This window comes from Antechinus flavipes, chromosome 2, assembly GCF_016432865.1.
Source record: "Antechinus flavipes isolate AdamAnt ecotype Samford, QLD, Australia chromosome 2, AdamAnt_v2, whole genome shotgun sequence".
NCBI classification, from domain to species: domain Eukaryota; kingdom Metazoa; phylum Chordata; class Mammalia; order Dasyuromorphia; family Dasyuridae; genus Antechinus; species Antechinus flavipes.
This window is the reverse complement of record NC_067399.1, coordinates 677,463,100-677,488,849: the sequence shown is the minus strand read 5'-3', so window position 1 is coordinate 677,488,849 and position 25,750 is coordinate 677,463,100. Positions and strand designations below refer to the sequence as shown.

At 58.9% G+C, this 25,750-nt stretch overlaps 1 protein-coding gene across 2 annotated transcripts in view; it reads right to left on the bottom strand.

The window, feature by feature from the left end:
- Nucleotides 1–25,295, bottom strand: part of DOCK1 (dedicator of cytokinesis 1) — a 467,911-nt gene extending 442,616 nt beyond the window's left edge. For both annotated transcript variants that reach the window (XM_051982706.1, XM_051982707.1), the window contains exon 1: nt 25,126–25,295. In XM_051982706.1, coding sequence (XP_051838666.1) covers nt 25,126–25,171 — 46 coding nt within the window. In that variant the 5' untranslated portion in view covers nt 25,172–25,295. The remainder of the gene's footprint in view (nt 1–25,125) is intronic.
- Nucleotides 25,296–25,750: the final 455 nt, after the last annotated feature.

Sequence of the window (25,750 nt, the reverse complement as noted above, 5' to 3'; positions counted from 1 at the left end):
AAGAGGAAAATACCCTTCATTATACAGAAGGACGGATTATGCATCCCTCAGGATTCAGAGAAAATCAGGGGGAAGAAGGAGGCTCCTGGCCTCCTGGGACACATCCAACAGGGGCAGAGCCCAGAGTCCTTAAATCTCCGCACGGGGCCCAGGGCTGGGATTTCCCGCATCCCTGAGGAAGCTCTGGGGAAAGGGGCCGGCCCAGCGTACACGCGTCACTGATCGTGGGGAAAGGAGACCCGGCCCCGTCTCCCTCAACATGGCAAAAACAGCCGATAAAACAGCGGAGACTGCGCTGGGGGCCCGCGGAGCGGCCTCTGGGACGCTGACCAGGCCGGCTGCTTCGGGGGGTCCCCAGGGACCCTCCCCGAGACCCGGCAATCTCCCGGGGTCCGGGACCTTTCACAGACTTCTAGAGGGAAGGAGCTCCCCACCTGCGGAGGCCCCTGGCAGGGGCCAAAAGGAGGCAAGAGTGGGAGCTGCCGGTGCACCCCGGTGAGCAGTCGGGTGTGTCCGTGCATGTGTTGTGCACATATGGTGTGTGCATTGTGTAGGTACTGCATGAACATGTGTGTGCATGTGTGTGCGTGGTGTGCATGTATGCATGTGCATTGTGAATGCGTGTGCATTGAATGCATTTGTATGTGTCTGTGTGTATGTGTGTGTGTAAATGTGTGAGTGTGTGTGTAAGTGCGTGTGAGTGTGTGTAAGTGCGTGTGAGTGTGTGTAAGTGTGTGTGAGTGTGTGTGAGTGTGTGTGTAAGTGTGTGTGAGTGTGTGTGTGTAAATGTGTGAGTGTGTGTGTAAGTGCGTGTGAGTGTGTGTGTAAGTGTGTGTGAGTGTGTGTGTGTAAGTGTGTGTGAGTGTGTGTGAGTGTGTGTGTAAGTGCGTGTGAGTGTGTGTGTGTAAGTGCGTATGAGTGTGTGTGTAAATGTGTGTAAGTGTGTGTGAGTGTGTGTGTAAATGTGTGAGTGTGTGTGTAAGTGCGTGTGAGTGTGTGTGTAAGTGTGTGTGAGTGTGTGTGTGTAAGTGTGTGTGAGTGTGTGTAAGTGTGTGTGTGAGTGTGTGTGTAAGTGTGTGTGAGTGTGTGTGTGTAAATGTGTGAGTGTGTGTGTGTGTAAGTGTGTGTGAGTGTGTGTGTGTAAGTGTGTGTGTGTGAGTGTGTGTGTAAGTGCGTGTGAGTGTGTGTGTGTGTAAGTGCGTGTGAGTGTGTAAGTGTGTGTGAGTGTGTGTGTGAGTGTGTGAGTGTGTGTGTGAGTGTGTGTGAGTGCGTGTGAGTGTGTGTGTGTGTAAGTGTGTGTGAGTGTGTGTGTGAGTGTGTGTGTGTAAGTGTGTGAGTGTGTGTGTGAGAGTGTGTGTGAGTGTGTGTGAGTGTGTGTGTGAGTGCGTGTGAGTGTGTGTGTGTAAGTGTGTGTGAGTGTGTGTGAGTGTGTAAGTGCGTGTGAGTGTGTGTGTGTGTGTAAGTGCGTATGAGTGTGTGTGTAAGTGTGTGTGAGTGTGTGTGTGTGAGTGTGTGTGAGTGTGAGTGTGTGTGTAAGTGTGTGTGAGTGTGTAAGTGCGTGTGAGTGTGTGTGAGTGTGTAAGTGTGTGTGAGTGTGTGTGTGTGTAAGTGCGTATGAGTGTGTGTGTAAGTGTGTGTGAGTGTGTGTGTGTGTGAGTGTGTGTGTGTGTGTGAGTGTGTGTGTAAGTGTGTGTGAGTGTGTGTGTGTGTGTGTAAGTGTGTGTGAGTGTGAGCACTGTGGGGGTGCCCAGGGGCATTCCTGCACGCACACACGCCCGGGCTGCTAACCCCAGGCCCTGCCAGAGCCGAGACCCCAGAGAACAGCGTCCGGGCCCCGGGCAGGCCAAAGGGGCCAGCAGAGGCCTTCCAGAGGTACCTTGACCTTCCCCCGGGGGCAGATGCCAGCTGACCGGGAGATGCTATATTTTTTAACTCAATTAAAGTGACTATAAAAGTCCAGCGCAGAGTCGTAAAACCGCCCTTGGCTCTTGTAGAAGCGCGTAAGCGGGGACCATAGAAGCCGGCCCGCCACTCCGTGCCGTTGTCCCCGAGCCCAGAACAGGCCCCACCACAGGCAGGGGGGACAGGAGGAAGTGCCAGGACCCTTCGCCTCTCCCACCTAAAGCACGGCCCACCCGCTGGGGCCCAGCCGATGTCCCAAAGGGAGCAAACAAAATGACTTTTTTTTTTTGCTGAGACAATTGGGGTTAAGTGACCTGCCCAGGGTCACACAGCTGGGAAGTGTTAAGTGTCTGAGGCCAGATTTGAACTCGGGTCCTCCTGACTCCAGGGCCGGCCCTCTATCCACTGCCACAAAATGATTTTTCGCAGGCCTGGATATCTACAGTAAGAGAAGGGCCGCTCCTTTCCTGGCTCGGCCGAAGACTTCCCTTCTCCGGGGGCAGCCTCCGAGCCTGCCCAGGGCCTCCAGGACCCCGACGGGAAGCGCTCCCACTCTAACACTTATCGACCTCTCAGGACTGATTTCGGACGTAACACCCAATGGCCCACCTGACAACAACGCTGCGACACGAAGTCCAGCCTTTCCGGGATAAAACAGACGTCGCCCTTGTTTTCTCTCCTAAGAACGCAGCAGGAGTGGTCGCACACGGAGGGGGCTTTCCTCCCCCTCTCCAAGGTCGGCCCCAGATCCCACCGGGGCCGAGAAGCCAGGACCACGGGACGGCCCGAGCGCCGCCCGACCCGTCTCGTTGGGATAAAGCGGCCTCGGCGTCGGCTCGGAGACAAAGGAGACCCGGCCGTCCCCTCCCCGCTCGAAGGCTTCCGGCCACAGCCTCTGAACAACAGCAGAGAGGGTTCTGGGACGGCGGAGCCGGAGGAAGGGCTGGGGCCCCGGGCCCGCTGCTGACCCCGGGGAATGCGACCACTTCGTGTCCCTTCGGAAAAGCCCGGCAGGCGTCAGATTCTAGAACAGAGAGGGCAGCGCCGGGGGGAAGGAAGGTCCCCGACGGCCTCATTTCCGTGTCAGCCAAAGCCGGGCACACACAAGTACGTGTCGACCGACCACCCGGCCCAGCCCGAGCCTTCATTCCGGAGGGTACGTGGGGCCCACGAGGGCAGGAGGCTGCGGAGCAGGGCCAGCCAGGGCAGGAGGCGCCCATCCCAAGCCCGGGGTCCGGTTCCCGCTGCTTCCTTTCTCGGGACCCGCATCGACCCGATGCCCTGAAAGGAACTGGCCTGAGTGCGGGGGGCGCCGCCGTTCCTGTTGTCTGCAGAGCTTCCTCGGAGAAAAATCACCCCTTTACTGCCCAAGTCATAAAAACGATAACTCCCCTGCTTCTACTCTGTCTTCTGAAGGACCCTAACGGCGGCGACGGCCCTCGGAGTCTGCTCCTAATGTGAGTCGCTCTGTGCAGATTAAGAGCCCCGGAAGCAAGAATGTCGCGAATAAATGGCCGCGCGTCTCAAAGGCAAACGCTCCATCCTGGGATCCCGGAGCCAGGGCAGATCCCTCCTCTCCCAGAACAGCCCGGACAGCCCGCGGACTCCCATCGCCCAGACAGAACTGCCCTCATCTCGGCTCAGACACACACTCTCCCAACACAGAGGCGGCCAACGGATGGAAGCGACCGAGTCCAATCCAATCACCCAAATGCGAACGGTCCCGAGGCTTCACCTCCGGCCACCCTGGAGACATTCAGTCTCGGTGATGGAGGCGGCCCCGAGCCTGTCTCTCAGAACCGTTTGAGAAAAGTCCGCGAGCCGCTTCAGCCCAGCCACCCAGCGCTGGGAGCCCGACAGAGAGCGCATCTCTCTCCCACACCCGAACATCCAGAGCTGGGTTTTCTGAGGCACCAAAGCCCTGGAAACAAAGCGGGCGCCCATCTGCTGGGGGACGACCGAAAGAACCTCGGAATCAATGTAACGGAATATCAGCCTGAGAGACAATGAGAAATGCGGAGATGACCGGCCCAGAGAATAGGAGCAAGAACAACGGGGACAATGGCGATGATAACATAAGTGAAAACAGCTGAACTCGGACTAATTGCAATGAATAATCTTGGTTCCGGGAACAGCTGATGAAACTTCTCCAGTCACTCCCCCCAGTGCTAAGTGGGTGCCTACGGGGGCAGAATGCTGTCTACGCCATTAGAAGCTGCTGCCGGTTCCTGTTTGCCACAGGAGGAGGAAAGGACAAAAGTGTCATTTTTAAAAGGGAAGAAAAAATAGAAAGTTTGCCGTCACCAGAGACAATGGCCCGGAGTCGGGAAGGAGGAAGAAAGGCAGAGGTACAGCTGGGGCCTGTTTATCCATCTGCCGGCGGCTCTTATCTGTCTGCGATTACATCTAATCACCCTCCTCACAAGGGCCTGGGTCTGGCCTTGCAATGGTTCTCCACCCGCTGATTAAGATAAAAACAGAGCCCCGATGGTCATGGCCGTCCAAGTTCTCCTCCACAGGGACAGATCCCGCTTAATGGGCTCATCCCAAGAGGCGCCCAATGGCCAGTCGGAGCCAAGAGCTTCCAGATAGACGCGGGCAGCTTGAAAACTGGCACCTGCTCAGAACCCCCCCCCCCAGTGCCCCTGTTACCCAACCAGGGGAGCGGGGCTTTGGAGGAACAAGCCCAAGCTCATGCCCTGCCTGAGGCCAAGGGTCTTCCCCAAACACTCTGAATCCGCTCAGACTCTGACCGGCGCAGGGCACTTAGTTTCGCCATCACTCCTTGGCTCTTGGGCTGGGGATGTGCCGGTGGGTTATTGGGGGAGGGTCCTGGGCCCGGAGGCGGAGCGCAGGGGGTCCGACCGCTGCTCTTCCAGTGGCTGTAAAGGGACCTCACACGGCCCATCAGCGAAGTCATTCAATAGAAGGCATTCAAAGGCTTTCTATAGAAACTCTTTCTGCCGTAGTGAAAACTTGGAAACAGAGATGATCCCCGGGGGGTCTACGGGGTGTGAATGCCACGGATAAGCAACGGCAAAGGCAGAAGAGCCGGGGAGCAGAGCCGACCCCGGGACAAGACCCGGCTAAGTGCCGTCTCTTACATATGACAGAGGCGACCTGAGCGAGTCACCTCAGCCCCAGTGTCTCACAATGCAACAAGAGTCACCTCCTGTGAGAGTCCCAGGGAACGTCCCAGGCCTAGACCGTAAGCTAGGGCAGGGATGGTCCTGAACCTCTCTTTGTATCCCCCCAAGCTTAGCACAGTGCCCAGCACTTAACGGTGATCGACTACTGAGCATCTGGTCTACATACACCCAGAGTCCTCGCTGTATCATCCCTGACGGATCTCGAGGCTACACCCTGAACCTGCCGAGGTCCGGGAGCTTGTCCAGAGGGCCGGTGATTAAATCACAAGAAGCTGAAGGAGGAGGCGGCAAGGAAGGAGGAGGAAGAAAAGGAGGAAGAGGTGGTGGGAAAGGAAGAGGAAGAAAAAGAGGAAGAAGAGGAGGAGGAGAAAGGAGGAAGAGGAGAAGGAGAAGGAAGAGAAGGAGATGGAAAAGGAAGAAGGAAGAAGAGGAGGAGGAAGATGAGGAGATATGATACATCCAAAGAAATCTGGGAGACTTCTAGAAAATGATCCAGAAGGAAGGCAGCAGAACCAGAGCCCAACCCATCAGCACCTGAGAAGTCGGATTCTGCCACGGTGAGGATACTGATGGATCTGAGGCACAGAACGGGGTCTTTTTGTTCAGGTGGGGCTCCTGAGCCACTTTTTCTAAGCCTTTCTCCACTTACTGGTGACCAGGGAGGCCATCCATGGTGAGCGAGGTAGGGAAAGCCTCCAAAAAGAGCAATGAAACGTCCCCAAACTACACTGAGCTCCCCAAAGGCCTTCTCTGCATCTTGGTCTAAACAGATGAGAACAGAAGATTTAGGGGGGCAGCCAGGGAGCAGCCCTGTGGCCAGTGTGCCCATTACAGAGGCCCAACAAACATTTTCCAAGTTACCAAGCCCTCACGAAACGCCTACTATGTGCCTGGCGCCGTACCAGCCGCTGAGGACATGAGAAGACAATAAGCCCACAGCCCAAAGGGCCCGCCTCCCCCTCCCGCCCCAGCCATCGGCCTTGGCAGGAATGGGGACAAACACACACAGGTGAGAGCTAGTCCCACCATGGGGTCCTGACTCTTTCAGAGATGCTGGTCCAGTCTGAGAACCAGCCCCTCTCCCTTCACAGGAGAGCCCGGTGAGACATAAAGGCAGAGGGCCTGGGCACATGAGAAAGGCGTGGGGCGGGTTCCCTCGAAGCCCCTCAAGAACCCCCCTCTAAGACCCAGAGAGCAATCCCTGACTGCCCTTCAGTCATGCGAGATCTGGTTTATGAAGGGCCGTCCATGTCTGGAGACTGTGTGGTGCCACAGGAACAGAGCTGGCGAGAGAACCATTTTAAAAGCCAAAAAACCCACCTCCACCCTATGGCCCATGTGATTACAGGAGGGCCTCCGCCTCCCAACCAAGCGGAGAGGAGTACTAACCCAGACAGGACCTTTGTCAGCTGGGGGGGAGGGGGAACCTAGTGCAGCTTTATTAGAAAATTTGGGTTTTCTGTTTTCAATAGGTCAGGAGGAAGAAAGAAAATTTGTATTAATTGAAAAAAAAAGGAGAGAGGGAGAGAAAAAGGAAGGAAGAGGAAAAGGAAAGGGGAAGAGTAAAGGGAAAGGGAAAAGGAAAGGGAAAGGGAAGAGAAGGAAAAAGGGAAAGGGAAAAGGAAAGGGAAAGGGAAAAGGAAAGGAAAAAGGGAAAGGGAAAAGGAAAAGAAAAAGGGAAAGAGAAAAGGGAAAGGGAAAAGGAAAAGAAAAAGGGGGAAGGGGAAAGGGGAAGGGAAGGAAGAAGGAAGGAAAGGAGAGAGGGAGGGAGGGGGTGGGGGAAAAGAAGGAAGCAGGGAGGGAAGGGGGAAAAGAAGGGGGGAAAGGGGAAGGGGGGAAAGAGGAAGGAAAAGAAAAAGGGGGAAAAGGAGAGAGGGGGAGAGAGAGAGAGCGGGAGAGAGGGAGGGGAAAGGCCTTCACAAGCCATCTCGTGGCTCCCAGCCTTTGCAGAGGCCAGTCCCAGAAGTGGAATCCCCTTTTTCCAACTCTCTGGAAGGCTCGGCTCAAGGCTGGCCCCCCCTAAGAAGCCCCTCCGCGGAGCTCCTTGGTCTCCCCGGGATGACACCATCTGGGTTCAAGTCAGATTCTTCCCACCTATCAAGAACCCTCTGGGGCCTGGCGTGCCTCGTGTACAGTAAGGATTGAGAACTGCCGGGGCTTCGGGACAGCCCAGGGGGGAAGCTAGACTTGTAGGCCGGCAAATCTGCTTCCGATCCATGTCACCCACAAACGTGGCTCACTTAACACCATTCCAAGGCTTGACTTCCTGCTCTATAAAATCAGTTAATAACCTAAAGCGCCCGTCCCAGGCTTGTGGCTCAGGTGAGTCTGACCATAAAACACTTGGCAACCCTCGAGGCGTTAGAGAAAAATGACTTCTTATCAACTGCTGCTCCTGGGGCCCCCAGAAGTGATAAGGAGTGGGGGCGCGTGTGTGTACAGCTCACGGGACGTCTTGGCGTGTCAAGTTTTTTAAAGAACCAGAAATAAAGTTCTTCCAAAAACCCTGGGTTTTTACCATGCTATTTGGGATAAAAATCGAGGTTTTTTAAAAATAACGCAGAGGGGCAGCTAGGTGGCGTCACAGAGCACTGGGCCCGCTATAGGGAAGCCACGAGTTCAAATTGAACCTCAGACGGTTCCGAGCTGTGTGACCCTAAGGTTTCCCCATCTGTAAAATGGGATTCGTAACAGCACCCGGATTTTATTATATTATACAGCAGATATCATTAGTATGATTATAGCTCCCAGGGTTGATCCCTGTAATAATTTTAAAAGTCGCGGCACAGAGCCTGGCACACAGTAGGCCCGAGAGAAAAGCCAGCTATTGTATCCCCGCTGTCGTTCGGTCCGAATCGGGCCCTTTCTCAGCACCGTGTGTGATTCCTCAGAATTCGGGATGTCGCATCCTGCCCATAAACGCTGTCAGGAAGATAAGGGCAAAGTAAAAAATACGAAGCCGTCGATTCCCAACACGCTGTGACGAGCGGAATATTGAGCCGGGTACAAAGAGGGAGCCTTGCAGCAGGTGGGAGAAGAGATAAAGTCAACAGCCATCTTTTAGGGGAGGAAAAAAATCCATTCCGCGTCGATTGAAACCCGCTGCTCGTTCTCTCTCCAATTTACTGCTCCGGGTCAGGTATCAGCGATTCTTCTGATAAAGCTAAAAACTCCTCCGCAGTAACTGCAGGATTTATTAGGCCCGGCTCCCGACGCGCAGGCGGCGTGACTGGAGCAGCACCAAAGGGGCCCTGGCTTCCATTAGCCGAAGACATACAGCCACTTAGGGGGATGAGCGCCGGGCCCCGCGGGGGCAGACTCAGAACCCAGAGGGGGAGCACCCTGCGGCTCCGCCCCCGCCAGTTCCCTTCCCCGGGCAGCCCTGCCCAGCGGGGAGTCGTCCTCCAGCCTGGTCTTCACCACTATCCTCCCCCAGCGCACACGGACACACATGCATGTATATATACACGTAACCCCCACACAGAGACTCTTCCACTGAGATTCACGTCCATCCAATCACAAGAACGTACTGAGAACCACCATTGGACGACAGAGAGCTGGACTTGGGCAAAGAGCAGGAAAACCCTCCAAAGAGCATGTGCGGGATGGAGCTCATCCAAAATGTGCAGAGGCCCCCGCAAGGTGAGAAGGAGAGAACAGGGACTGAGAGGAAGAGAAGAGCAGGGAAGGAGCACTGCTGGGGAGCACTCAGCACCGTCTGTTCTTCTACGTGATAAAGAGACCAACCGCAGTCCCTATAGGGGTAATTATAAGATTCTCTGTAAGGAGGGAAGGAACAAGTTAAACAAAGGGAGTCATCGACCTTCAGTGCACACCTGCCAACATAAGAAAATGACAGCACTACCGGAACTAGCTTCCGGACGGAGCATGATCAGACAGGGACGCTGGGCAGAGCGAAACAAGAAAATGACAAAAACCTAAAAAGGCGTACCCAAAATATCTGGGAAAAACTAAGAAAATCATGAAAAAAAAAAAAAAGCAGGAATGATGTGGGGATAGCAATTGCAGGCATCCTAACTATATTATAAAGAGCGATCCAGATTCAAATAATTTAAAAAAACTGGAAATATTAAATAATGAAATAGGTGAGACAGGGGTCTCATAACTCGGGGTTCAGCCTAGAGCCACAAGGTCACTTCCCAACCGACTCTTGTCCTCTGGCCCCCGCCGCCCACTGGGCACCCCAGTCTTCTTAACGGTGACGATTCTCACAGACTCAGCCCACCATTCTCCTGCTTTCTTCACGGCATAACCTGTAGGGATGCTCCTTCCTCTCTCCGTTTCCAAGATCCGCCTCTGGCTCTGGACACGGTAATCCGATGATCCTCAGAACTGTGAACAATTACCTCTGACTCCATGGCCGCTCCATGATTTATTTCCTGAACAAAAATTCCCCGGCAGCCCAGCAGACTCATGTGCGCCGTGCTCCCCGATGAGAAGCCCAGTCCATGACGACGAGGACCGGCCTGCTTTCTGGATGACTCGGTGGCTGGCACACACTAAGTGCTTCACAAGTGATTTTTTTCCTTGGTTTACTCACTTTACTCATCCCTAGGAAAGACCTTCCTATCGATCAGAATTGCTGGAAAAACTGCAAAGCAATCTGGGAGAAATGAGAGGGAAACCAACATTTTGTGCCATAATAAGCCCAAAAGGGACACGGGACCTGAATACAAAAGTTATGCCATCATGAAAGAACAAAAAATGGAAGAGAGCAGAAAAATGCTCTCCCTCATACAAGAAACGGTTGCAAAATTAGTTTTTTTAAAGATTTCAGTGACAGGGGCAGTTAGGTGGCACAGTGGGTAGAGCACCAGCCCTGAAGTCAGGAGGACCTGAGTTCAAATCTCATTGCAGTCACTTAACAGTTCCTGGCTGTGTGATGCTGGGCAAGTCACTTAACTCCAATTGCCTCAGCAAAAAAAAAAAAAAAAAAAAAAAAGATTTCAGTGACATGAAAACTGATGCAACTAAGAGAAGGAAAATTGTTTAATTTTTTTTAAATGGCATCAAGTAACTTATGATGTAATCACGAGGTCTATAAACAACTAAAAGGAACCTACAGGACCAGCATCATTGTGTTCCAGAGACAAGGGTTCCTGCCGCTTTCCCACAAGCGATTCCCTCAAAGGGGACTGGGGCTGGCCGGCCCCTCCCTCCTCATGGCTGCCCGGTGGCCCAAAGGTGGCCAACCTTGATACGAAATCTTTCCCAGTCCCCTCACCTTGGTGACTGAGACAAGCCGAGATCGCCCCAATTGCTCCCGTCTGTTCGCGTGCCGTCTCCCTCCCAGTGAGGGCCCCAAGAGCAGGGGTTGTCCTTCACATTTCAGAGCGGTCCCTGGCACACAGTAGGTGTTTAATTGACTGAAAATGGTCATTTCCCGGATGTAAACCAATGGTGCTCAAAAGAACGGAAAATTAGTAACAATCACAAGGAAGAAGCCTCCCCAACACTAACAGTAAATCAAGGCAGTTCCGAGAACCTACCTCTCCCCCAGACAAAAGGTCATGATGGCACAGATGGGAATGGCCAAGGCTGCTGTGACTGAGGCCAGATGGGATACGGGGGCTCAGCTGGGGCCAACGCTAGTGGGAAAGGACTCGAAATGACATTAAAAAGGGACTCGAAAGTTCACGCTCTTTGACCCCAAAATTCCATTGCTAAGATGAAACTCAAAGAGAGTTCAAATCCTCTCTCCCCATTGAGCTGCCACACTACAAGCCATGGGCAGTAGGGGGTGGGGGCTTAACCTGGGAGTCTAGAAGGCCCGAGTCCACTCTCCTGTGTGACCCTGGTCACGTCGCTTGTCGCCTCAGCACTGGGAGTGGGGGATCCCATGTGAAGTTCCAACCTCCCGGGGCTGTCCCAGCCAAACAGGGACAAAATCTCCCAGGCCCTGCTGGTTCCCAAGCCAGTCCCAGGACTTGGGCCCGCTCCTCGCCTCTCTGGTCACACCCAGTTCTACAATCACTATCAGCCCCCTACTGTATGCAGCCTCTAGAGAATCCTCAGGGAGCTTAGAGTCCACCAGAAGGGGATGGGGGCCAGATGTGCAGGTCTTGTACCCAAATAAACACCAAGTAATTGTGGGTGGACGGGGACATCCAGCCGTCGGCTGCCACCTCCCACTCCACTCTACCTGAGGGAGACTCTCCGAGGTCGAGAGGAAGAGAGAGCAGGGGCAGGGCTGGGGAAAGCTAGGCAAAGGCGGGGGAGGCCACGGGATGCCTCAGTTTGGGGACAACTTCCTTTTCAGGCAAAATGGCTTTAAAAGAAAGCAAAAGCAGACATTGAGATTCCCGTGGATTCCTCTCTTTCCTCTCCTTCCTTCCAAGAAATACTCCAGAGCATAAACAGGCCCGGAGTAGGAGTAGGGGCTGATGGAAAATGTCCCCATGATCCCTGGCTGGACGCAATCCATCAGGGCCTCGTGGCTCAGACTGGCAGCAGTTAGGCACCCGAGGCTCACAAGTGACCCGAGCAGGGCAGAAAGTCCTTTCTGGGTACTTGGGGGCAAAGCCGGGCATGAGGCGACTTCGAGCCGGCTAAGCTGAGGGGCAGAGCCAGGGCGGGGCGCGGCCCGGCCGGCCCAGGCTCCCAGGGGCCAGCAGGCCGGGTCACTCGGGCTCCTGACACACCCAGAGGCCTCACCCCTTTAATGGCTGTGGGGAGTGACCACCTCGCCCAGGCCATGGGCCCTTCCAGGAAAATCCCTCCAAAAATGACTCAGCAGCCCGGGGAAACCTCAAATCCCAACCTTCCCCAAGAAGTCTATATTTGAGAGCTCCGCTCCAGCCCTGAACCACAAGGGCACCAGCCTGCCAGACTGGGACGGATGTCGCGCTGGCCGGGCAGCTGTGGTCCAGGGCACGGATCCTCGAGCCCGGAGTCCCGAACCCCGAGTTCAAATCCATCCAGAGACACGGCCTCGCTGTGGGACCCTGAGCAAGTCCCTTACCCTTGCCTGCCTCAGTTTCCTCATCTGCAAAATGGGGATAACAACGGCCAGGACCGTGGTGAGGCTCCAACGAGACTGCGCGGTACGTGGTAGGCACTGTATAAATGGCGGTTATTCAGGAGTCCCGAGCCAAGGCCAGCCCCTGCTACCTACTACTCCTAGACCTCTGATCCCAGGGAGGGGACCATCGGGGAGGGGTGGGAAGGGGACTGAGGGCCACAGGGCAGAAGGAACCTCTCCAGTGTCACACCGGGAATAACTGATGGCAGAACTGGAACTCGGCTCCTCCAGCCCTAAACCCAAAGCCCTTCTCTACCCTCCCACATTGCTCTGGGCTTTCACTGGTCCCTGCCATCTGCGCTGATCTGCGGGTCCCCAGCTGCCACCGGCTCCCGGCGTGATCTCCAGCAAGATATGAGGGGCTGATCTCTAGTGATCTCCAAAGTCTCTCGGAGCTCCAAGACCCCCTCCCAGCCCTAGTGGCCACGGCCGCCTGCCCAATCCTCCCGACTCCCTGGCAGGGAGGGAAGAAGGAGGGGAAAAGGAAGCAAGGGAGGAAGGATCCCAAGAAGGCGCTTGGGCCTTGGGGAAGGAAGGGACAAGGAAGATCCTTGCCCTCCTGGGAGGGCAGCCCCAATTAACAGGAAAACTGCCCAGGAGAGGCTCCGAGTGCAGGAGGGAAGGGAGGCGGGCTCCCGGCCGGAGCTGGCCACGGGGGCAAGGCTGACTGTCCCATCTCCCACCAGAGGGGCCCCCGCGGCCTTGAGTGTCGGGCAGAGTGCCAGCCGGGGAGTCAACAGGCCCAAAGCCCTCCCAGAGGAGGAGGAATTCTGACAAAGAATAAAGTAGCGGCAGATTTCCCCTGCACCTCTGGGTCTCGCTTTGGTACCGGAGGCCACAGAACAGCTGCTTTAAGGCCCGATGACTGGCACCAAACCCGAGAACACGGCGGGTCCCAGCCCAGAAAATAAGACGATCCAAGACGCAGAGTTGGGGGAACCAAAAAGGAAGAGCTGCCCAGCGGGCCCGAGCCGGAGCCCAGGAAGGGCCTTCCGGGGCCTTGAGGCCAGCTAAGGCCAGACTTTACTCCAGGGCTGCAGTAGAGAAGGAAACACGACAGGAAAATACAATAACCCAGGAGAACTTCCCGGGTCTGAGGCGGCGAGGAGCTGGGAGGGGGCGGGGTGGGACCCGCAGGGCCAAGGACTGAAGGTGGGGAGGGATTCCAAGGGGCAGAGGGAGGGCGCCCCAGCCCGGGCCAATGGGAAATGGGGTCCCCGGTGAGGGAGAGCAGGCGTCCAAGGGGAGGGGGCCTCTGGGAGGTACAGGCGAGGGCGTCCCGGGCCGTTTCATTAACGGACGACTGAACACCCCCCCATCCTTCCTTACGGGCCGTCATCCATCTCGCTGCTTCTCCCATCTGATTTCCCTGGGCCGCACTCAGCTCGCGAGAAGCCCTCCATTTACTGTCCAAGGACCGGCCACTCCAGCGCTCAGTAGGCTCGCTTCTGCCCTTCTGCGATCAAGGGGCTATCCATTTTGCTCGCATCAACTGTCCCCAAGGAGACTTAGTCTCCTTTACCAAGACTCTTGTTCGCCTCCACATTCTGGGCCCTGCCCCGTCCTTTTACTCACATCAGGGGATGTGACAGGGGAGTCCGGGGCCCCAGCGGGAAGGGGCGGGGGCTTGGGATCGGGTCACGGGTTCAAATCCTGGCTCGGCCGCCATCAGCCAGGGCCCTGGGCAACGCCCCCCGACACCCCCGTGACCCCCAGGCTGTCTCCCCATCTGCAAAACGAGGCAGGCCGACTGCGGGATTCCCAAGTTCTCTCCAGTCCTAAATCCAGGCCCCAGTGATGGGCGACCTTGAGAACCTTCTAGTCCCACCCCACCCCTGGACGAAGGAAGACCGGGAATGGAGCCTCGGAATGCTGGGAATGGGGAGCCCTCGGGCCCCAAGGACTCTCCCTCCTGGTGAGCCTTGACCACTGAGGTGGGGGGCTCTGTAGGGGCCGGGACAGAGGGCCCGGCCTCTCGGGAGTCAGGCTCCCCTTCCGCTCTGGTCAGTCCCGCCTCCCTGCCCACGATCCCCAGGGCTCGGCCTCCCTCCCGTGTGCGGCCGCGGGCGCAGGTGGGAGGGGGACCCGGGAAATTATTTTTGGGTCTGACCTAACGGCAGACTTCCTGGAGGAAATCAGATGATAGGAAACAGCAGCTTTTCATACCAACCGAAAACATGACTGAGGCCGGGCCCTGCTCCCCCAGGCGAGGGCTCCCAGCACAGGCCGGGAGATGAATCACCGCCGGCTCCTGATAAACGGGCCCGGGGCCGGCGGAAATTCCCTAAGTTCATAAAAAAATCCTCATCATCGGCCGGCTGACGGATACGCTCTGAAAAGGCCGCAGGCCGCTGGTGCCTCCGGCTGCTGGCAGGGGCCTTTCTGGGGCAGGTAAATAAATATTGGCTTAAACCCAAAAGCGGAAGCTCTAATTCGGCGATGTTTGTGCCAGGGTGCTCGGCATCTGTCTTGAAGACACCCTTTCAGCTGAGCCCACGTTCCGGGGACCCAGATTCTTCACCAAGAAGGTTCGTTCGCGCTTAATTCCCCTTCTAAGAGCTCTCCGGTAAATCATAAAATCCAGAGGAAAATGGCTCTGAAACTGTGCTGGGACGGCAGGCGCCGCTGCAGGGGCAGCTCGGGATGGAGACCTGAAACCTGGCAGCCGCCGGGCGGCCGAGGTGGCCAAGGTCAGGCAGCTGGAGCACCAGAGCTTGGGACAGCCCCAGCCCTGCACCGACCCCGGCCGGACGTCGTGGTCACTTCTCCCTGCCTAGTGACCCGAGGTGAATGCTGGCCACGGCAAGGACCGCCTTCAAAAGGACCCTGACAAACAGCCTGGGCGGCGGGAGAGAAAATGGGCCTGGTGACCCCACAAACAGCCAAAGAATGGGACACTCATAACCCAGAAATGGTCAAACTGGGCGGCCGGGGGAGAAGATGGGCCTGGTGACCCCACAAACAGCCAAAGAATGGGACACTCATAACCCAGAAATGGTCAAACTGGGCGGCCGGGGGAGAAGATGGGCCTGGTGACCCCACAAATAGCCAAAGAATGGGACACTCATAACCCAGGAACAGTCAAACTGGGCGGCCGGGGGAGAAGATGGGCCTGGTGACCCCACAAACAGCCAAAGAATGGGACACTCATAACCCAGGAACAGTCAAACTGGGCGGCCGGGGGACAAAATGGGCCTGGTGACCCCACAAACAGTCAAAGAATGGGACACTCATAACCCAGGAATGGTCAAACTGGGCGGCCGGAGGACAAAATGGGTCTGGTGACCCCACAAACAGCCTGGGCAGCCGAGGGAGAAGATGGGCCTGGTGACCCCACAAACAGCCTGGGCGGCCGAGGGAGAAGATGGGCCTGGTGACCCCACAAACAGCCTGGGCGGCCGGGGGAGAAGATGGGCCTGGTGACCCCATAAACAGCTAAAGAATGAGACACTCATAATTCAGGAATGGTCAAACTGGGCGGCTGGGGAGAAAATGGGCCTCCCTTTCCTCTCTGCTGAGGAGGGGCCAGCAGGTGAGGAAGGGACTTGCCATTGGCTGATGGGAATGGTTAGTTCTGCCTTTTGTATTCTTTGATAAAAAATAGAAAGGGGGGGGGGGGGAGGGGGCTCCCGGGTATCTGGGCAGGAGGGGATGTTTGCCCCCGAAGCTGAAATACAAAAATGTTTTAAGAAAAAACAAAACTGCTAAATGTAAACACAACCATGTGACTTTTTGGTTCCCAATTCAATTGGGCAAGATTGATTAAGCACCTACTGTATGCCAAAGGAAAATGAAAGCATCCTGAGCTAAGGGGGACCCGGCAGTTAGGGAGAATACAGATTAAGTCAATCTGCACAGACCCAAAATAATTGACAGTGGATCAGGGAAGGTTCTGGCCACAGCAAAGAGGAAGCAGCGAGAAGGGAGATCTAGCCAGGAGAACAGCCCAGCCCCAAGTGGGCTCAGAGAAACCCAGAAAGCAGCCAGCAAGGGGGAAGGGGGGACACTGACAAAGTCCTCTGCCCCTCCCCCCTCCTGCTTCTTGAATTCCAACCCAACCTTCAAGCTGCCTCCTCCAGGAAGTCCTCCCTGAGACCCCCCCACACTAGAAATCTCCCCCCACAACTCTCCTCCAGAACTTCCGGCTGTACCTCAGTGGCTGTGTCCTACCTCCCTGACTGACCGTGCCAAGGGAGAGCTTCCTTTCCCAGGAGCCCCAAGACCAGGGTGAGAATCTCACTTCTGAAGTTTGACCTCCCGACCCCCCATGTGCCCCGTCCTTGGCGCCCCCTCTCCCCGTTAGAACGGAAGCTGCTTCCGATTGGACACCACGGATCTCAGCCCGGCCCAGGGTTCAGAGAGCCGGACTGCCTGGGCCGGGGACTGCCTGGGCCGGGGACTGCCTGGGCCGGGGACTGCCTGGGCCGGGGACTGCCTGCGCCGGGGACTGCCTGGTCCGCGGACTGCCTGGTCCGCGGACTGCCTGGGCCTGGGCCGGGGACTGCCTGGGCCTGGGCCGCGGACTGCCTGGGCCTGGGCCGGGGACTGCCTGGGCCGGGGACTGCCTGCGCCGGGGACTGCCTGGGCCGGGGACTGCCTGCGCCGGGGACTGCCTGGGCCTGCGCCGGGGACTGCCTGGGCCTGGGCCGCGGACTGCCTGGGCCGGGGACTGCCTGGGCCGGGGACTGCCTGGGCCGGGGACTGCCTGGGCCTGGGCCGGGGACTGCCTGGGCCGGGGACTGCCTGGGCCGGGGACTGCCTGGGCCGGGGACTGCCTGGGCCGGGGACTGCCTGGGCCGGGGACTGCCTGGGCCGGGGACTGCCTGGGCCGGGGACTGCCTGGGCCGGGGACTGCCTGGGCCTGGGCCGGGGACTGCCTGGGCCGGGGACTGCCTGGGCCGGCTCCCAGAGAAGGCCTTTCCCAGAGGGTCAGAAGCCTCCCGGCTTCCCCGAGCACCGGAAGGCTCTCCTCCTCCCCTGCCCACGCCGCCGCCATGGGTGACAGGCAGGTCGCCGCCTTTCCCTCTGTTTTACCTTAAAAAATTGTTTGTGGAAAACTCCACCTGGGGCGGAAGGACCTTAAGGGAAGCCGCACTTGTGACAAAACCGTCCGGGAAGTCGAGAGGGACTCGAGCCAAATCTTACGGAAGTGAAGAGCGGCAGCGACTAGTTTAGACAAAAAATAATTATGTTTTCCTCTTGTTAAATGCATCTGTCCCCGGAAAGGCGACAGCTTAAAGGAAAGAGGGATTTCTCTGTCTGAAAGAAGGGCCGGTCCAAGTCCGTTTCTTCTGGGGGATTTGGGTGCCTGTGATTCTGCCCGGTCCCCAGAAGTCCAAGCAGGAGTCCTCCCTGCGCTGGGTCCGGCCGCTGTGCTCCCTCCGTCAATGGCCCGCAGCAAGTGACAGGAGGGACTGACTAGGACCCCCTAAATCTCCTGAGCCTAAGCCAGCCTTGGGAGCTGCCCATTACCGTGGGTGGGTACAAAGAGTCTAAAACGCCCCCTCCCCAAGGAGCTCAAGCTCAGCCCGAGGGTCACGGCCCCCCCAAAGCAAAGGCCACAAAGGAAGCGTCTACAAGGACACAGAAAACCTAAAGCAGATGGAGCCCATCCCCAGGAGGATGGAAAGGGGAGATCGGAGGTGGTTCCTGGAGCTTCACAGGAGCAGTCCCAGGGGCCCGGGCTCTCATCCCCCAGAGCCGCCCAAGGTCGTGGGGTGGGCCATGCCGAACCATCCCCCAACCCATTGGGGCAGAGACCCGGAACCTCAGGGGAAATGGATGAGACAGGAAAGGGGAACCGCTCCAAGATGGCGCCCCTGGTGTGCCACGGGGTCAGTGGGTGGGTGAGAAGCGGGAAGAGGGAGGGTGCGTCCACAGCGAGGGGGGCAGAGTGGGCCGCGGGGCTGGACCCCAAAATGGGGAGGGGGAGGAAAAAGAAGAGGAGGAGGAGGTCCCTGCAAGCTGGAGGGGTGGACCTGGATAATCCCCAGGATCTCTCCCAGTTCTGTCTGTGACCTGGCCCAGAAGCACTGGTGACTGACTGTTCCTACGGAGAAAATCTGCCCCCGCCAGCCAGAGGGAAGGCCCCCACAGGAGCAGGGCACAGGGGGTCGGGGTACCAGCCGCGCCCCCCCGCTCTATATGGGGGCAGAGAGCGGGGTAACCGGAAGGAGATGGGGCAGATGCAGACCCCGAGCTCCTCCGCATTAATGATCCCACTAAAAATGGCTGCGGTGAGAAGGGCCCCGACTCTGGCCAGTCTGGGGCCCCCGCGAGGCTGGGGTTTGTTTTCTGACTTCGCCCCATCCCTGGATGATGTCAAGGAGGAGTCTGACTTCCTGGGACTCACAAAGCCGGCTGTGTCCAGACAAAGGGCGCTTGTTACGGCCCAATCCCACATCAAAAAGCCGAGCCAAGAGCCAGGAAGGAGAATATTCCTGGGATCCGGGATGGCCCTCCTGGGGCCGGCGGAGGAAGCCCTCGCCCCTGCCCCCGCAGCCGGAGACCCCAGGGAGCCACGGGGCTCCGACACCCAAAGCAGAGGCTTCTGGGAATGGAGGGACGGGGGCGGGAGGTGGAGTGTCCAGCAAGGAGGGACTGAGCCCATGGGGGCCAATGAGATCATCAGGCACAAGGTGGGGGAGGAAGGAGGAGGGAACCCGCAATGAAATCCTACAAGGGAGCCGGAGGCCCGAGCAGAAAGACAGACGGACTGACAGAGAGACAGATCTCCACTCGGGAAGGACGATTCCAAATATCCCAAATACAGTAAAACTGTAGGGACAGACAGGGAGGCAGACGGACGGACAGACAGCTCTCCCCGGGATGGACGCTCTCCCCACACAGTGAGACTGCAAACCCCCGAGGGCGGGCAGACCTCGGCCCTTCCATGACCGGCACTAAGCCCAGCCCGGGCCCCCGCAGCCAGTCACAGACACCCACAATCGGGCGCCTCAGAGAGCTCGGGCTCAGGCCTCAGTGAGGACTTTCTGCGGCAAAACCTCCCTTTGTTTTCTGGTAATTTCTCATCTCCATCCGACCACACAGCGGTAAACATGAAACAGGGATTTGAACTCAGCTCCCGACTCCATGCCCAGAATTAGGGCCTGGGAGCCGGGGGGCATCAGGCCTGTTCTAGCTGTGCTCAGGCCCTGGGGATCCCCGGCCTTCCTAACCCTGCGGCCTCGAACTCCCACCCAATGGTCCGGCCAGCCTTGATGGCGAGCACCTGGGCCCGACACAACTCGAGAAACATTCGACACACATTTATTAACCCCAAATATGTGGTGGAAACAAGGCCAGGTTAAAGCTGAGCGGTGTCTGCTCCCGAGACCCTCCGCGGCCCACCGACCTGCTGCCGGCCCACCCCAGCTCCAGGCCATCCCTCCGCCCGGCCCGGCCTGCCCAGCTCCCTCTGCCCAGCCTGGCCTGCCCAGCTCCGGCTTCTCCTCGGGACGCCCGGGGCACACACGTGGTGCCCACTGTGCCCGCCCTTCCAGGGGGAGGTGGCAGCTGTGCCCACCCCTCACAGAGGACCACCTTGGCCCCCGCCGGGCCAGCACAAGCTCACCGTCACCGACAGAGGCCAGAAACTCCTCCTAAATGAGACCCGGAGCCCGTCTCCCCCAGCTCGATGGCGGCTGCAGCTGCGGGACCGACTCCCTCCCCACGTTCTAGGGGCCACTTGGACCTCTCCTCGTTGCCCGAACTCGGCGCTGCCTCCGTGCCCTCGCACGCGCTGCCGCAGGACAGAATCACACCCAAAATGGAGCTTTCAGGCCTTCCCGCTCCCACGCCTACACCGCTGTCCTTCAGGAGGGCCGGGGGCAAGGTCGGGCACGAAGGAGCAGGGCCAGGATGTGGACCCAGGGCCCAGGGGAGGCTCCGACTCCCCCAGCACCGAGTCCGGCCCCTGGCAGAGGGCGGCCAAAGGGTCCCTGACTGACCAGCCGGGCAGCTCTCGGCCTCCTGGGTCCTGCCCACCTGTCGAGCCCCTTCCCCCAGGCCGAGGGCTCTCCCATCACCGGCGTCTCCAGCAGAGCCAGGGGGGAGGCGTGAGGACCGGAGCTGGAGGGAAAGACGGCAGCCTGGGGGCCGCCCAGGGAGGAGGAGAAGGCCCGGGGGCGGCCCCTGCGAGTTCTCAGCACGCCCTCTCCCCAGGGACCGCGGTCTCTGGCTCTCCCCAGCAGCAGCAGGATTTCCTTCCTTCCTTCCTCTCTGGGGCTGCCAGTGGGGCCGAGGAAGGGGCTCCTTGGGCGCGGAGCCCAGCTGCACACCGGCAAGGGAAGGCTTCGGGCCCGAGGGGGGCGGGGCCTTTGGACCTCCCCCCCAGGACCAGCCCCAGACCCCGGCCCACGAGAGGCCCCAAGACAAAGGGGAGCAGAGGACACCCCGCCTGGCTGCAGATGACTCACGCTAAGCCGTGAAGGCGCACTGTGGGAAGCAAAGAGAAGTCGCCTTCAAGGGTCAGCGCTAATCCACTTCTTTCATTCACTTTCGTATCTGATAACCCACAAGAACTGGCACTTATGAGGGAGACCGCCAGGGTCCGCACCGAGCGCTTCACAACGGGACGCGATCTGCCCCTCGGGGGGCGGGCGCCGCTGCTGCCCCATTGTGCAGATGAGGAAACTGAGGGAAACGCTCCCAAGTTCGAACCCGCCGGGAATCGTGCAGCGCGTGTGTCTGTGTTCAGCCCCAGGGAGCGAGTGCACGAGACCAGATCGGGACGAGGTTTTCCTGACCCTCAACCACCGTATCACCAGCTGCCACCAAGCTGTGCCCAAGCAAACCTGTCCACATCAAGTCTGACCTGTACACGTGACATTCTGTAATTAAGGGGCACTAGCCCCCAAAAAACAAATAAACCCGTCTGCAGACGCCAGGAAAACGGCGGGAGGCCTGGAAAGCCCAGAGGCGGCCGTTCCCGAGAGAAAGAGAAGCTCCGGATGACAGTAAAGAACTCGCTCTCGGGGATTTAACTTTAACTAAGCACCTACTGTGTGCAGAGCATCGGGGAGGAATCACCCAAGGCTCCAGAGCCGACATCCTGGAGACCAATCTGGAGCCGGGGCCAGAGGGCGGCCCAACTGTGCGCGCCCTGGATCCAGCGGAGTTTTACTGGGCCTGGATCCCAGAGATCCTAAAGGAGGGAAAGGGACCCACGTGTGCCAAAGTGTTTGTGGCGGCCAGGAACTGGAGACTGGGCGGATGCCCCTCAGTGGGAGACGGGCTGGGTAAGTTGTGGTCTATGAATGTTCTGGAATAGTATTGTTCTGTAAGAAACGACCAGCGGGATGAAGGCAGAGAGCCCGGAGAGACTGACAGGAACTGAGGCTGAGGGAAGGGAGCAGGACCAGGAGATCAGCGTACATGGGAACACCAAGATTATACGATGATCACTTCTGCCGGCCGCGGCCCTTCTCCACAGCAGGAATCCACAACGGTTCCACAGACTTGGGATGGAAAGTGCCGGCCCCATCCAGAGAACGGCGGAGCCGGAACGTGGGCTGCTGCGCAGTAATTATGCTTTTTTGGTCGCTTTTCCTTTCCTTCTTGTGGTTTTTCCTTTCCCTTTTGTTCCAATTTTACTTTCCCAGCATGACTAGCATGGAAATATGACCATACGTTGCTCACGTTTTATTTTCTTTCTCTTTTTTTGGTCTTGATCTGATTTTTTCTTGTGCAAGATAATTATATAAATATGTTCACACATATATTGGGTTTAGTAGATATTTTAACATATTTAACATGTACGGGACCACCTGCCAGCGAGGGGAGGGGGCGGGGGGAAGGAGGGGAAAAGTCGGAACACACGGCTACGCAAGGGTCGATGCTGAAAAATTATCTGTTTTGTAAATAAAAAGTTGAATAAAATTTTCATGAAAAAAATAATTATTTAAATGAAATTAAACGACTGTACATGAATAACCTGTATCAGATTGCTTGCCGTCTTGAGGGGGGGAGGGGAGGGAAGAGAAAAAAACATTAGAACTCAAAAATCTTACAAAAATAAATGCTGGAAACTAAATCGTAATAAAGACTCCAGAGCCAGAAGGGCCCCCCAACGATGGAGCACAACGGCTCTCTGACAGCGGGGGTCCAGCTCTAGGGTTTGAGGTTCTCCAGAGCGGGGACGGCTAAGACACTGGGCCCTGTTCTGTTCTGGGCTCTGGGCTGATGGGCAGTTCCCACGGATGTGAAGCCCAGAACTCTGGTGGAGGAACTCCAAAACTGTGGCAGAGGAAGCCTAGAACTGTGGTGGAGGAAGCCTAGAACCGTGACAGAGGAAATCCAGAACTCTGGCGGAAGAAGCCTAGAACTGTGGCGGAGGAAGCCTAGAACCGTGGTGGAAGAAGCTTAGAACTGTGGCAGAGGAAATCCAGAACGCTGGCGGATGAAGCCTAGAACTGTAGTAGAAGAAGCCTAGAACCGGCATCTGGTTTCTCAGACTAAGAATTCTCCCCGCGACCTCCCAGAGATGCCCTCCTGCCAGACTGCAGAGGCAGGGTCCGAGCTGAGCCCGCACGGCCTGCTTCTCGGGGCTCCCTAACACGCCCCCTCCCCCTGCAATGGGACAACCCCAGACCGGCGCACAATCTCTGCCATGAGAACCCCGAGAGGCCCCACAAGCACCTCTGCCTCCCTGAGGGCCTGCAGTCGGGCACTGAGCGGCAGAACAACGCTCGAACTCAGACCCCTGCCTCCCGTCCTCCCTGGCACGGCTCCCGGACAAATATCCGAGCACATTTTGGGGACTCACAGACGAGGTCGCCCAGGCAAAGTGCTGCCCAAAGGCCAGGCCTCCCTGCAACGGCCTCGGGCTGGGCTCCACAGATGCTCCAAAGGGAAGCTGGGAGCAGGCCACTGATCCCCGGGATTCCTGCCCCCCTCCTGACACTCCCCCTCCCTTCTAGGAGCCCCAACAGGTGCAGAGCTCGGTGCCCACCTTGGCCCGGGCCCCTCCCCCTCCAGGTCTGCCAGCCGGGAACCACCGGGCTGGACTGGGTGGGGGAGGGGGGCTAAGGAAAGAAACTACAGCTGAAGCTGGAGTTTAGCTGATTCCTACGGGAACAGGGGCACAAGAGCGAGGTGGTCACATCTGAGCTTCAGGAAACCCAAGTAAAGGATAGGAAAGGAAGAGCCCTGTCCCCAGTGCGGGGGTGAAAGCTGGGCACCAGCAGGCACGGTGCCCGCCCAGATCGTACGGATCGCCTCTACCTCGAGATACCTCAAGGCCTGGCAACCAACACACTCCCAGTGCCTCCCTAACTGCCATCTCCTGAGATAAATAGGAGCGGGACGAGAGCAATTGCCCATTTTACAGACAAGGAAACTGAGGTGCAGAAAGGTGGACGGGACTGGGACGCTCAGGGGCCGAGATCTCTCCTGGACGGGGATTTTCCCTCCAACTGGGGCCTGGCACGAAGCAGGGGTTTGTTAATTAATAATTCATCAAAGCGGCGGAGATGACGGCCTGAGGAGGGCAGCTGTGCCAGAAGGGAGGGGCAGAGGCAGGATGAGGGGACACCGACCGTTAGGACGCTCAGTTCCCAGGGGGCCGGGGTTTCACGGCCAACAAGATGCCCAGGGTCCCGCAGGTGGCGAGAGCTCGTCGCAGGACTGGAACCCGGGTCCCCGGACTCTGCTCCCCCCAGCTTCTGCTGGGTTTTTAACTTGGAGAAAAGGCCGGGATTTCAGGCTCCCACGTTCCCGGGGCTCCCGATGCCCCCCCCCCCCCAGCCCAGCTTCCTCAGCCTCGGCAGGCCCAGGCTGGGGGAAAGAGACCAGCGATGGAGGATGCAGACAGAGCAGCCGCCCTCTCAGAAGGACCCCTGTCCCAGGGTGCCCTGAACCTCAGGAGAAGACGTGGGGTCCCTAAGATTACAGATTCATCAAGAAAATCCGGGCAGGAAGAACCCTCCTGGCCCAGCCCATTCAGAGAGGGTGGCCTTGAACTGGGAGGGGGAGGGGGCACAAGAGGGGAGGGCGCCCACCCGGCAATGGAGGGGGACACGGCCCCAGGTACCGGGGAGCAGAGGAGGGATCTGGAGGAAGGGGGCAGGTAAGGAGCCGGTGTGGGGCCGAGAGTTCCGCCCCCAGTGCCAGCCCGCGTGTGCCCATGAGTGGGTGCCAGGATGAGGGCGTGCAAGTGTTTACATGTTGGGGGCGTGGGGAGGACGGGGCAGGACGGGAACCCCGGGCTGGCACGGCGGAGGGCCGCGGCTCATCCCCTAAGCGCTGGGTGCCCCGGGGAAGCACCCACCCTCGGGGCCGGGCTCAGGGCCCTCCCCCGCTGCCCCCACCCCCTCGGGAGACACAATGTGCCCAGATAAGTCAGAACTGCCGGGCGAGGAGGGCGGGCGGACACGTGGGGGGCACAGGGGCAACCCCGGCCGGAGGTGGGCTTGGGAGGAGGGGGGAGGGGAGGAAGAGAAGAGGGGGGAGGGAAGCGGAGGGCGAGGCCCAAGGCCCGGGGCTGCAGAGCCGGGAAAGCTCCGAAGCGGAAACCCGGGTGCCCCGGGAGGACTCCCTGCCCAGGCCCCTTCCCTCTCCCTCCCTTCCCCCTTCCCTTCTCTCTCTTTCCCTCCCCTCAGCCCCCTCCCCCTACTCCTCTTTCTTCCCCCTCGCCTCCTCCCCCTTCCCTCCTCCCGAGCAGCAGCAACAGGCTCCAGGCGGGCGGGGGAAGGAGGGAAGGAGGGACGGAAGAAGAAAAGGAGGGAAGCAGAGAAAGGGCTGGGGAGGGGAGGGGAGGGGAGGGGAGGAGAGGGGGTACCCTTCTCGCTCTCGTCGGGGCGCCCCCTCCTCCGGCGCGCCCCCGCGCTCCTCTGCGCCCCGGCTCGGGCTCGGGCTCCGGCTGCGGCTGCGGGCCGGGCGGGCCGGGCGGAGCCGGGAAGTTTGGTCCCGTCCCGCCCGGGGGTGGCGGGCCGGCCGGGGGGCCCGGAGAGGAGCTGGCGGGCAGCGGCGGCGCCCCCGGGCCCGGGGAGAGTGATCGGGGGCGCGGGGGGCGCGGGGGGGCGGCTCACTCACCGACGCCGTACTTCTCCTCGCGCTTGGTGGGCACCCAGCGGCTCATGGTGCGCGGGGCTCCGGATAGCCGGGGCGGCCGGATAGGCGGGGTACGGGTGCGCGGGCTGGCCGGCCGGCGGCGGGGTCCGCTCCTAGGCCGCCATTTTCCATTCCTGGCCGGCCGCGCCGGGATGGGCAGGAAAAAGTTTGGGGCGGAGGCGGCGTCACGGGGGCCGGGCCGGCGGCGGGCAAGCGGGCGGAGTCTGGGCTGCCCGGGGCGGCGGGGCCGGGCCGCCGGGGAGGGGAAACTGAGGGCCGCGGCTGCCGGCGCCGAACGCTACCCTCGAGCCGCAGAGGGGACCCCCAGGCCGGGCGCCCCGCGGAAAAGGAGCCTCCCAAGGGCCCGCGGCGCTTTAGCGGCGGCCACTGACGCGGGCCGGGGAAAACTCCCGCGAAAGGGAACTGGCCATTGTCCAGCCCCGAGAGGGGGAGCGCCCGGCCTCCGAGCGGGCTTCTGGCTCGGGGACCCCGGGGTCACCCAGACCGAGCCCCTCCTTCCCCCAAAGAGGAAACCGGCCCGGAGAGCGTAAAGGGCCCCTCCCCCGTCCCGCGGCCCGGCGTGGGACAACCCCCGCCCCCTTTGCCG